Source organism: Monodelphis domestica, chromosome 5, assembly GCF_027887165.1.
Source record: "Monodelphis domestica isolate mMonDom1 chromosome 5, mMonDom1.pri, whole genome shotgun sequence".
Classification (NCBI taxonomy): Eukaryota; Metazoa; Chordata; class Mammalia; order Didelphimorphia; family Didelphidae; genus Monodelphis; species Monodelphis domestica.
The window spans coordinates 232,072,073-232,085,952 of record NC_077231.1 but is presented as its reverse complement, the minus strand read 5'-3'; the positions used below and the strand labels follow the sequence as shown (position 1 = coordinate 232,085,952).

The 13,880-nt window shown below is 37.1% G+C and overlaps 1 protein-coding gene across 3 annotated transcripts in view; it reads right to left on the bottom strand.

The window, feature by feature from the left end:
- DPP6 (dipeptidyl peptidase like 6) overlaps positions 1-13,880 on the bottom strand; it is a 1,262,248-nt gene that overhangs the window by 1,061,474 nt on the left and 186,894 nt on the right. Inside the window, exon 1 of one of the 3 annotated variants that reach the window (XM_056800888.1) lies at positions 483-3,209. The exons of 1 other annotated variant lie outside the window; for it this stretch is intronic. In XM_056800888.1, the coding sequence (XP_056656866.1) occupies positions 483-710 (228 nt within the window). In that variant the 5' untranslated portion in view covers positions 711-3,209. Of the gene's footprint in view, positions 1-482; positions 3,210-13,880 lie in introns of those variants that run through there. One more of the 3 variants, XM_001364425.4, reaches the window with a different exon arrangement.

Sequence of the window (13,880 nt, the reverse complement as noted above, 5' to 3'; positions counted from 1 at the left end):
TCTGTGAGATATAAAAAGGGAGGAAACACACACACACACACACACACACACACACACACACGCCAAACTTACACGCAGAGACAGAGCCATGGCCTTCCTCTAAAAGGCTATACTGATATGGTTTAAAGAAAAAACAAACAAAATAAACCTAGTAACTCATACCAGGGCTCATGAGAGCGCCGGAAAAGCAAACACATATTACCCAAACTCCTGGCCGATGTCACTGCCAGGGACCCATTGCCAGGGGAGGGGATGACCGATATTCAGTACAAGGATGACATTTGTGGGAGCTCCGGGGAGGGGAAGAGGGAGGAGGGACAGGGAGAAGGAAGGAAGGGGGGAGGGAAGGAGGAAGGAAAGAAGGTTGGTTTAAAGATTATCAAGAAGGTACTCCCAGAAAACGTATATCGCAAGCTAGCTTTTCAAAAGCCACCGCCACCACCACCACCGCCACAGTCACCAACAAAGAAAGATAGTCTTACATCTTCCTCTTCACAGTCATTCCGGGGCTGGTACTGGAACCGCGGCCGGCCGCCTGCGCCATGGTCTTGGGGTGCTGGCGGCACCGGGGGCCGGGGGTTTTTACCCCCAGCCCCACTGTTCTCTTCCTCAGTGCCCTGGCCGCCTAGAAGATGACTTGCCTCGGGGGGGATCGGGAAAGACCGAGAGGTGTTGATCTTGCCTGTGAATCTCTGGTAGAGCGAAGCCATCAGTCAATCGCTCTATAGCTTTTTTCTTTTTTGTTTTTTCCTGTCTTTCTCTCTGACTACCTCCCTCCCCCCTCCCCCCACCCCCCACAAAAAGAAAAATCAGGAGGCTGTTGCTGCTCCCTACAGCATTCCACACTGAAGTCACCGCTGGGCTTCTCTCTCTCTCTCTCTCTCTCTCTCTCTCTCTCTCTCTCTCTCTCTCTCTCTCTCAGCACATCTAAACAAGGGGGGGGGGGTGCTGATGGATATGTGTTGTTGTTTTTTTTTCTTTCTTCCTATCCCGTTGCAAGTGCCCTAATCAAAGGGGAGGGGGCAGAATAAGGGAGGGAAAATGCCCGAGCTCCAAGAAATTTGGCACCATCTAGAGACCAGAAAACATCCAAAGCCAGTCTTCACCCTCTTCCTCCTCCTCTTAGGTCCCCCACACCCTCTCTCCGTGGAGTCTGCCTTGACTTCCTTCCCCTACTTCTCATACCCTTTCTAATCCTTTCTTCTCCCCCAAGCCCTCCCTGAAAATCTTCCTCAACCCCCCCTCCCCAATCTCTGCTGGGATAATGGCGCCTGGTGGCTTGGGATTCAGTAGGGGAAGCGAACACAAGCCAAGAGGAAGAGAGAAATGGCTTGAGAAGGGTGGGGTAGGGTCAAGGGACCAAAGAAGCAGCTCCTGGGGGATAGCTTTCAGGGCCGCTCAGGGATTGGGCAGCTTAGTCCACATTCGGAGGGCGCATACCAATAGTCTACAGATAGTAGCAGAGGTTGCTGAAAGCATGCGTGTAAGGGAGGGAGATATGAATTTGAGGAAGAGGGCGGTGGGAAACTCAGAAGAGGTGGAAGCAAAACTGAACTAGGAGCCCGCATTCAAAGCACGTTGCTTTTCTCCCCTCTCCCTGTTCATTCCTCTTTTCTGTCAATCTAGGTACTCCTCGTTTGTTTTTTTCCCCCTCTGGGGATTTTATAGTGAAACTTATAGCAGCAACAAAAACAACTAATTTTACGGAGGAAAAAGGTAAGATCCACCGAAAAGAAGATGGGACAGAACAACGGGAAAGATCACTCTAAGGGAGGAGTTAAATGGGCAGGCTTATAGAGAGGTTACTCATAAACCAAGCTGTGTTGCTAACAAAGTCCTAACTTATTTTTCCTTTCCCTAGAAAAGGAAAAGGAGGAAAATTAAATTATTCTTGTTAAATGCTATGTGCTGAGACAGTAAGGCCCAGGATAATATTTTGAGACAATTCCCTATAAAGCTGTCCTTCACTCCGTTTTCAACACAACTAACATCCATTTCCATACACCACATAGGAAGGGTAGGGACTAAGATGTGGGGGACCAATAACTTTTAAGAAGCTTATATCACAAATGAGGAGTAAAAGAAAGCAAGTGAATCCCACCTTTCAATGTTTTTCTATTCATTCATTTTGCTGCATTAAAACGTGCTTCAGCGCCCCTTTGTGGAAATAAACTCAAACTATTCTCCTTTGCAAGTCTCAATAGCAATACAAGAATCTAAGTAAAACACCTAGGGTTACTTGGTGTGTAATCTCTTCTTCCTCCCTCTCCCTCTCTCATTTCCTCTCCCTCTCCCTATCTCCCCAGCCTTTCTTCTTTTCACCCCCTCTCACTCTCCTCTCTCTCTCTCTCCTTCCTGTGCTTCTTTTAATCCATCTTTTTTATTTTTATGGTTTTTTTTCTGTCTTTTTTCCCTTCACATTTCCTCCTTTCTCTTCTTCCTTTGAAGGCCTTTTGGGTTTCTCCAATACTCCACCTGCTTGGCTTCATTCATTAAAAGCAAGTTTAGTGCCCTGTCCAAGGTTCTGAACCTATTCTCTGGGCTTGCCTTCATCTTTACTTTGTAAGGAAGGAAAGTGTGCAACTTTGGGTTGAGTTACAAGTCAGGCAATTCTCTTCTGTAGCATAACTATTTCCTATTGACCCCACCTATCCTCACAAATAGATTCCAGTGGGGAGGGCTTTGTAAATTAGTCTTGGAAGGAGTGGGTCTGCTTTTCTTTAGTTTCTATCAACTTTATGTTTTCAAGAAAAGACAGAAACTAAAATACCATGGACAAAACTATGCCTTTGGATCACTAGCCTTTTCTTAGACTAAGTCAGGTGTAGACTGAATCTACAAATTTAGTGTCTGGGCCCTGGGTACTAGAAATTCAATGGATCACTTCTTTAACTTGGGTGGAGAAACTGTCCTGTATTCCTGGGCTTGGAAGGGAAGCTACTGAATCTTCTGTGTTGATGGATAATAGTGCCCAGAACTAGAGGTGGAACTAACACTTCTCTAGTCCATCCCCTCTCATTATCCAAAGTCCATGTAGCTAGTAAGTGTACTTAACATATATGAAAAGATAGTAGTCTTGAAAACCATGGGTTGGGATCCAGGCTCTGAGACTTTAATCTTTGTGACTTTGAACAAGCCACTTCATCTCTATGGTTAGACCTTAGTTTCCTCATCTACACCTCCAAGGTTGTTATGAGGAAAATATTTTAATAATATACAAAATATGCTATTGTTATTACCCTTAACTTGTGGTCTTACTATTTATGACCAAGCATTTCCTTTTACAGCTTTCATCTTGCAAGTGGTTTCACAAGTTTAAAAATAAATTTAACAATTGTTAAAAAGCAATGAAGTTCATTTATTGGACTAAGATATCTAACATACTGACAGTTTCTAAAGCATAAAAAGTGAGGAAAGTCTTTATTTTTCAAATTTACTTTTTGTTTATGCTTTCAAAGCAAGATTTTAAAAGGTCATCATATATAGATGAAAAGAAAATCCTCTACTTTCAGTTCTGACTAGGTTCCCTCTGGATGGAGGAAGGACACCTGGTGCCTTTCCTAACAGTCTTGAAAGAAATTTCATGCTGATCTCCCTGAAGCTGAAAGATTCTGACATTTAACTAAATATCAAGGTTTAAAGTGACACTTGGAAATATGCATACATAGAAAATGCTATGTAAGTGACATTATATACAGTATAAAAAGTGTACCAAGGATGCAGTTGTAACACTAAAACTTACAACAAACAGCTATATACTTTCTAAAAATCTATGTCCATAATATATGCAATAGTAATTTTTTTCAGTAGCAAAAAGGAAAACACTATTTATTTCACTTATCCAAGTCATTCTTCCCACAGAGTCCATTTTCTGCTCTACTTCTGAATCTCCAATTTACTCAAACTTATGATGTACTACTAAGTTTTTCAAACACTTCTCCATTGATGTCATTTCCATATGGAAGTAGGGTAGAAAGGATCAACAACAATAGCAAATTCGACAGGGAAAATATTTGAGACACATTTTGGAGAATGAATTAAAAATGTAGAAAATAAGATTCATTTTACAAATTTAAAGTTTGAAAAAATTAACTTAAAACAACCCAGTGAACTAGAATAAAGGGTAAATGAATGAAAATAAGTGAAAGAATAAGAGAACAACTATCTGTACATAAGTCACCACCTTCAAATATAATGAAAATCATTCACAAGAAAAATCATCTTTTCAAAGAACAACAAAAATATGAATATCCAAAGAAAACTTGTCAAGTTGATGGGAAGGGCTAGATAGAAATTCCACTAACCAACATCAGAAGTATGTGACTCATGTCTATATCACACAAAGGCTTCCTGTGATCTCTGTAAAAATGACCTGGGCTCAGTGTTTTAACTTACATAAACACACAGGTCTACTGAAGCCAAATAAAAATCACAAATCTTTAAGAGCCCTCAGGTTACATCCTGAAAATCAGCAAATTGGTTATTATTTTAAGCAGGAACAGTGCTTTGCTCTGTAATCAAATTTAAATAAAAAGGATAAGGTCTTCCAGAAATTCACAGCATGAAATTTAATGCTCATGGTACATCATCAATCACAGTCAACCCTACCTCCCACTCCCCCCACCACATGCTACCGCTTTTCATATATGATGTGATAGAAAGAAAGAATTTGGAACATGGATTTAAGAGCAACTTAATTCAAACACTGCTTTTGAGGTTTTTATGGTTGCTTTACTATTGTAAAACTGTCTTAATGTCTCTGAGCCCCCAGTTCCTCTCATTAATAAAATGGGGGTGGGGTACCTATTATACCTACCCCACAGGGTTTTTGTGAGGTTCAAATGAGATAATATTCAGAATATGCTTTGCAAATCTTAAAGTATTGCATAAATTTTAGATATTAAATGTATTACCTCTAACTTCAACTTAAAACATATTTTCCCAATCATCACAAAACAGTCCTGAAGAGAGGAGAAAAATATTTTGTATATAAAAAGATCTTCCAATGGACCTCTAAATATAGTTTGATTATTTGAACATAGAGGAAAATTTCAATAACTGCCTTTACCCATCTTGACAGTTGAATATTCCTAACTGCTTCTTACTAAATCTACTTTTCACACCTGATTATTTGATAGGCATCAATGATTGAGAAGGACACAACAAATGAGAAGTCATTTTGGAAAACCTTTTTTTTATAGGCTATTTACTATAAAGATTTGATTTCTCCTAGAACTGTTTATAGCCAAATGCCTAACAGGCCATTTTTCTCTCTCATTTCATATGATCATATCTCTGTGTAATAAAGCTTTTTCTGTTGGTTTTATTCTTGTTGTCATTTATTTCCCTGGACACAATCCACCTAATTCACTGGTAGGTCATTGAGATCACTTAGATGCTCCAAAATATGGTAGGTAGTCTTTTTAAAATGATTATTCCAGGACATTTTTGGCCTACATGCAAGCTAAGCATTGTAGGTAATGCTGAAAGCTATATCCAGTTCAGCCTGCCTAAGCATGATTTATATTAGCTATGAGCTTTTCTCATATATAGAAGAGAATTATGTCATGCAGTTTACCTCCATTTTATTTCCCTTGAAAAAAAGTAAGAAAGTCTTATAACTGCACTTTCTTATTTCAAATTCTATATTCATTAATTTGCCACTTCTAACTTCTCCAAACTTTGAAGTTTTCCACCAGGAATCTGATTATTTAAGTTATACTTGCCCTACATACCAAAAGGACCAACTGAATAAATTACTCAGGAAGCTCAGAAAAAAGTCTGTTTTAGATTCACATATAATTCTGTCTACTATATGACATCTTTATAGTTTTATTTTGTTGTTGGTGCAATTCTCTACTAGGATATAAAAGCCTCATGTAGATATCCTATGCAATTCATATGCTAAAATTGAACCATTCATACATTGGCAAGATAGGACCTATTTTCAGTGGAGAAAGTAGAGAATTTAGTGTCAGAGGACCTAGGTTCAAATGTTCCACTTTACATTATCTACTTTTAATGTTAAGAAACAACCTTGGGCAAGTCACAATCTTTGTGAGCAGCAATTTTCTCATCTGAAAAAGAGATGGCCTCAAAGGATTTTTCCAGGTTAAATCTATATGTGAAACACTTTAAATTCAGAACCTTAATAAAACATGAGTTTAATTTTTTCAAAAAAATATTTCTTGAGCTAAAATGAGTAAACACATTTAAAATGTGTTAATTTTTAAAAAAGAACAAAGTTTAAAAAACAACACAAATGATATACTAAAATTAGCTCTCATAGTTTCTAAAACTTGAAGCAAGCTTTGCTTTGCTTTGGATTTTGTCAGATTTACAAATGGGATTATTTCATTATGAAACCATAAATAAATATATATATATATATATATGTCAATTTATTTTTGAATCTATATGAAATAACCACAGCTTTTTAATATAGGTATTAACTAGTCATAATAATGAGATTCTGTATTTATATTAAAGTGTTTTACGAACTTTTAAGTGCTATATGTTAACTATCATAGTTAACATATGGTATTATTAAATTATTTGTTATTAATATTATTGTATTAACATCTTGCAATTCATAAAAGCTGAGTCTTGCCTTCATCCCATCATTATATTGAAGTAAATTTATTAATTCATTGTAATCAAAACAATTATTCCAGAAAAAAATAGGCCTATATGCTATCTCCCAAATGTATCCTTTTTCTTTTTTTAAATTTCTCTTCCTTTGCTTACACTGTAGCTTTAGCTTACATTGGCATTCTTTCCCCTCTCTTCCATTTAATTCCAACATTTCAAAATGCCAAAATTCAAAATGAAGAAGGTTTCATGTAATATTTCCTGGTTCTACCTCCAGTTCCAGTTTTCTTTCCTGCCTCTGAATTGTTATGTATGCATTTTCACTGTCTAATTTGAACCACATCTTTGCATATATTTCTTAAATCTGTTATTGCTTAAGAGTAGAGACAATCTTACTAGCTTTTAATTCGCCTTTCTTAGCACTGTGCCCCACTCTTCCTATAACATCATAGAAATGTAACAAATGTTGATTTAAATTATGTGTTAAGTAACTTATTTAGTTTGTAAGCTTTCAGGAATCCTGGTGTAGTTTCAGATGTCACTATACTATAGTCCAAAGCATTGAAAAATGTTCTTCTAGAGCACAATTAGTTATATTTCAATCTATTAAATATTCAAACAAAACTTTTGTTCTGTTATATACTCTGATTTGGACTATTTGTTTTGAGGACACAATTTTTTCTCCATTTGTATAGAAGGAAAAAAAATCTTTCCAATTTTATCTCTGGTGACTGTTCAAACTTGGCTGTAAGCCCATCTATAATAATGTCTAATTTGTGAAGAATGACAGCTAAAAATAATTAGATTAAAAAGGAAATGTCTTTTGGCCTGAAATATCAATAGAATTAAGACCCTGTCTCATTATATGTGCTTTCCTTAAAACAAATGAATTAAATGTAATGTACTGTCCTCTAAACACAAGGGCGACAGCTCTGATTCTACCATCAGTAGCCATGCATGTTAGTGGGATGTTTGCTTGTTTGTTTGTTTGCCTTCATTAAAGGCTATTTGATTGCACTGATATGTCTACATCTTTTCATAAGAGGCTTTCTAATTGGACTTGGATGTGTAATTCTGACTTGAAATGTGAGGAAAGAATATTTAGCATCTGTGTTGGGTCTCTAACCCAGAGGCAGTTCCTTCTCCTCTGCACTCCCATAGGAAATACTTATTGTACTAATTTGATACTTAATCTTGTGTGGCTGTTTTACTTTCTTTTATCTTCAATTATATTGTAAGTACTTTAAAGTTTGCTTCTCTGGTATATTATATATGGCTCCCAAACTGGATTGTTTTTGCAAAAAAAGACCCATCAATTAATGGTTAAGTCCTGATATTTTATGATTCAAGTGAGACAATCAGCTCAATTTGGCTAGCCTGAATGCAATTTGGCTAATGGAATCACATTGAGTACATAAATGAGTTAATTTAGTACATTAATAAAGGAATGATTTTAGGAGCAAAAATTATGGTTTAAAATAATATGGTTAATAAAAATCCTTTTGTTGAATTAAAAACCACTGAAATTGAAAGATGAGAAAATGAAAAAAAAATTAAGTACTTATTCTATCTTGGGCACTGACTTAGCCCTCAGAATAAAAATGCAAAAGAAACATGGTCCTTTCCCTAAAGAAGTTAACATTCTAATGTAGGAGCAAAGGCTTATAAAAGAATTGTGTGTAGGAAAAGGCACTTAGATCTGAGAAGTCACAAGCTGGTAAGTGCAACTGACAGGTTCCCTTCAGAAGCTAGGGCTGTAATGAGTTAATTACTTTTTCCAAAGCAAAGGGTGAAAGGGTGGAGTAAGGCATACCCAGGAGGCGTGGTAGAAAGATAACCATAAAGTAAAAAAATTTGGAGAGAAAAGAACCAATAACTGTTTTCTTACCACTGTTCTATTTATTTTTAGGGAGATGAAACATTGTGCTGAGAGTAGTAAAACCTAATGGGAGGTTCATTTATCCCATTTATTGTTCAATGTCAGTCATGCCTTTTATCATTCCCTTCCCATTAAGGAAATAAAAATGAGTTTGCCTTTACTACTAACTGCAAACCAATTCTTAGCAATTTGCCCTGTCCCCTAACCCTTAACAAAAGTGATCCTGCAAACAATTGCTTGGCATTTCTGTTTGTTTGACAGGTAAACCCAAATTACTTGTTCACTTACTAAATCCATTAGAACTCCAAGCATGTCCCACATGCCCCTCACATCATCTCAACCCATGTGTTTTAAAAATAAATGATAACTAACTCCAAAACAAGACCTAATTGTAAATTTATTGTTCACTTATAAATGTTCCCAGGCAAATAAGTGCTCTCTCTAAATGGGTTTTGAAAGCCTTCACTCAATTTCTGTTACTCCCCAGTAAACATGAAAAGAGCCCCTCTGAGTTCCATTAAGATAAGGTGGATCACACTTATTCCTTAAACTGGGCTTCCAGGTATCTGCTTCCCATTAAATCAATCTTCAATTGAAAATAGCCATAATCATTGTTATTCCATCTCCCTATCACCACACAATACCTAAAATATAAAATTAATCATCACTTAAACACTGCTTTTAAGACCTGAAAGTTCTGTAAAAATACTAACTCATTTATTCCATCATACCAAAGGATTAGTTGGTAACAAAATATAGCAGGGAAATAGTAGGCTAAGGTTATGTTCTAGAGCTTGGTGATAGCATTTTCCTTTCAGACCACTCCCCATTGTGGAGCCTCTGTCAGGCACATTGTCCCTTCTTGCTTCCCACTGGAAACCCAGGAATCCCAGTCTACGTTCTTCCATGTGAACTTGCCTTTTCCATAAATAGGACCTAAAGTTCTATATGTTGTCCTCTTTGGACTCTCAGTGTATATGTAATCAGAACCCCTATCTCTGTGATTCTAAAAGGCTGGGAAAAAAGATTATTACATATGTCCAGTGCTTTATGATTTTCAAGATATTTTCATATTTTAGTCCTCTGAATAATTCTGAGAGATAAGCAGAACAAGAATTATCCTCCCTTTTTTTACACATGAGGAAACTGAATCCAAATAGCTAAGTGACTTGCCCAAGACCGCAGTTAACAGTGGTGGAATCAGGACTTAAATCTTTGTTTTCTTATTCCAAAAATGAATGCATATTCCTTTTATTTATTTGTTTGTTTGTTTGTTTATTTATTTATTTATAAAACCCCTTACCTTCTGTCTTAAAATGGATACTAAGTATTGGTTCCAAGGCAGAAAAATGATAAGTGAGATTAAGTGATTTGGATCACAGAGCTAGGAAGTGTCTAAAGTCACACTTGAACCCAAGACCTTTCTCTAGGTCACTGAGACACTTAGCTGCCCTTGATCTTCCTTTTAATATTCTCTGCTAAAATGAGAATATCGAATGTCCATGGGCCCATATAATCCTAGAGTTTCAAGGGATCTTGAAGCTATTCACTATAATATCCATCCTCACTGAGTGATTTTTGTTTTTATCCTCCTCCACATGAAGATGCTCACTGGTTAAGAACTTCCTTTGGGAAGCAAATACTGATCAAATCAGACATACCTTTTGATTCTTTCTTCCGGCTAAAATCAAGTAAGATTTTATGTTCTCTCTTTAGCCCATCAGGAATGATCATGTGTGGTGGTTCGATCACAGGACCATACCTTTAGTGCTTGGGGGGGGGACCTTAGTAGGTATCTTGTCCAATCCCCTCATTTGCCAGATAAGGAACTGAGAGCCTCAGAGAGGTTAAGTGACTTGTCTAAATTCATATATGCAAGGAGTTTAATGGCAGAGTTGGGAGATGAAAGTACCTTTGGTTCCAAAACCACTGCTCCCTCCACTGAACCATGCTTATCATTTCCATTACTTTCTCCTAGAGCAATCTCACTTAACTCTCCATTGATTTTAGTAAAGAAAAAAAATTTTCTGAACAGGTTCACCAATACCAACTTAGACAAATACATCGGAGACTAGATATTCTCACCCTCTTTTACTTGCCTCACTTATCTCTTCATTATAGGCCACCTTCCTTTGGTCTTCTTACACAGCCATGACCACCCAAGACATATAGTGCAAATTTCTTAGAGAGATTCTGTGCTGTGCACCATGAGAAAATACGCCTTGACTCTAGATCTATGCTGAATGTCTTAGTGCAATTGAATCTCAACTTTATTGAATTTGAACTATAAAAACAGTCAAAAATAGAACAGTATATACTTTGTCTTAGAAATTGTTTTCCTTATAACAATTCTGAGATAGATAGTAGATATATTAGCCCCATTTTATAGATGAGACAAATGAGGCCTGAAGAAATTAAGTAATTTGTCCATGGTCACATATGTATTAAGTGTGAGGGCAAGATGCAAACCTAGGTCATCTGACTCCAAATCTAGGGCATATGCTATGATACTGAGCTGCCTTCTTTTCTCTTCAGGGAAAATATGAGGGACTTGGCTGCGGAAACAACTCAATTAGCAACTCTAATTGAATTGGGATATGTAGATCTGACTTGAGATTTGGCAAAAGAAGATTTAGCATCTATGCTGGTTGTCTGTAGCCCAGAGGGAGCTTCTCCTCCTCTGAACTCCTAAAGGAAATACTATCTGTACTGATTTGATACTTAATCATGGATTGTCTTGTGTGGCTATTTTATCTTCTATTTTTTCACTTACATTTTTAAGCTTTTAAAAATCTGTCTAATCTATTATTTTCTTACATACTTCCCTTGTTTACTTATTTTATTATGCCAAGTATAAATGGTATAATGCTATCTGTGTGCAGAGTAGGTACTAATTCAGTAGCTACTAAAAGAGGACTTTCAAAAATTCATTTGTTGAATAAATGAATGAATGAATGGATATAAATTGAATGGACACAAATAACTCCCAGGAGCCTTAGCCAAGGTTACATGTTGCCTAGGTTTCAGCAGTGGAAGTCAGAAAAGGAGACAACTATCCCTGTTGTGAGGGACAGATTTTAATAGTAGTTTTTATAAATGCATTTTTTAATTCTCAAAAATTCCATTCTCCATGGCATACACATATTTATTTTCTGATGAATCAAGCTACATGTGTTACAGTGAAAGCTCAAGAATTCTAATGGACAGTTTGCCAAAAGAAGTATAATATTCATTCCTTATTCCCTGAGGTTTGTCTGTTATGTATAAACAGATTATTCCTGCAGACAGCATTCAATGTGAACCTTTTGGGCTGCTGAGCCATACTGACACCTTCTGGAGAAAGATATAAACAGGGATTTGTAAATGATAGAAGAAAACTAAACTACATCATTCATCATCATTACTCCCCCTCAGCAGAGTCTGCTGCCCTTCTCATCCTTCCTTCCATGTACAGGAAAGTCATTTACAGGAATCCATTTTAAAAGAGAGAAAAGAAGCAACACTTTTGTTTTGCTTTTCCTTTGGAAGCTCAGTCCAGTGGCCCTTCCCCCTTTTGGATTCCTTGTTGATTTTTGCACGCTTCCCTAACAAAGAGCTTTTGGCTAGGATTCCAGGTCAACTACCCAATGCATCTTGTACCTGTAGAGTTCTAGGTACGCACAGCATGAGGCATTTCACTTCCAGGGTAGAGTGGAAGAAAGCATATGGATGCACAGATCTGAGCATATGGGTAAAGAGAACATAGTCATGTGGTTCTACTGGCCTGAGGAAATTTAATTGTGCTTTAAAAGACAGACTCCAGGGGATATAAATTATTTGCTCCAAAAAGTGACCAAATTGCTATTAATAGAGAGCTAGTGTTGAAAGTTGGAAGAGAAAAAAAAATATATATATATATACACATAGACAGCAGGAGTTCCTGCTCTGCCACTGGCCTTGGCCAAGTCACTTATCTTCTCCAAGTTTTCTTATGAAGACTTGAGGGGCAAAAATCCACTTACAATATTACTTCTAGCCCCTAAATGCTAGCCAAGATTTTATTAGTTCAAATCATGTACAGGATATAAAGTGATTTGTGGGCTTGAGGGGAGCAGATAGATAATAATAGTTTATAGAACATTTTTCATATGTTATCTCACTTGAAAGTGACAATAGGCTTTGAGGTCAACACTACAGGTATTGTTATCTCCATATTACAGATAAGAACTCTGAGGCTCTAAATGATTTGCTCAGAATCTCTCTGGCTACTATTGGAAGTAGGATTCTGCCTTTCTTACTCCAAATGAAACCCTTCCAATATGTTGCCTCTTCACAGGTAGATTTTGTGCCCTTCCTCTCACCTTACCATTTCTCAGTGGGGCAAATAAAGGGTTTGCAAATCTGACTGTTAGTTAACCAGAATTACAAGGAATTTTAAATCAGGGCAAGTAGGGATAAAGCAGGAAGACAGAAGGGTGAGCCCACAGAATGGATGTGATCACATGTGTTGCAAAGCTGGTCAGTGGTTTGCTGACACCACTCTTCCATAGCTATTCTGGTCATATTCAATCCAGAGATTCACTTGTTTGTGTACATATATTGGACTTCCAATTATTAAATCAATAGATCCCTGAATATCTATTTCACTTCTTGGTATTGAGGAAATCAAGAATAAGAAGAGAGGAAGAGGGGGAAGAACTGGCAGTGATACTGACATTTAATGGACTAGGACAGGAGAAATCAATTTTTGTTTGAGGAGGAGATAGTTTTAATTTCCCTAAAGTCTTATTGTATGATCATTCTTTATAGGAGAACGAGAGGGCTGATAGTTCAGTGAAGAAAAGGGGAAGAGAAGGAACAATAGTAGATAAAAGTGGGAAGGAGGGGATGACTGTCAGCTGTGCTCTTCCCTGATAAGAGCAACAACAAAATGAAACACAACAAAACAGTGAATCAATGTCAGGAAGATGTGATGGCAGCAGCAGGATTAGAACTCAACCACATAATTTTTTAAGATCAACCTTCTGGGAATAGGGAACTGCAAAATTTTACTAGGGTATGTGTAGATTGAGACGTAGTCTGGGATACCACCTCTTCCTTGCTTCAGCCTCAGTTTGGGAGAAAAGTGATCTCTGCTCTCCAACCAGAGACACAGTCACTTTTTTTCATGTCATATTTTTGACTATTGGAAAAATGTGTAGATTTAACCCAAGTAAAAATACCAGTTTGGGTCATACATAGCTTTCCAGTTCTGAGAGGCAATATGGCATAGTTAATGGAGCTGGTCTATGAATAAAGAATATCTAGGTGGAAATAGGACTCTGACTGATATAAGTTTTTTGACCCTAAGTAAGGCCATTAACATATTAGTGTATCAAGCAAATTTCAGGGATTAGAAATTACAGTGACAGTTGCTTATCTAAATTATTGA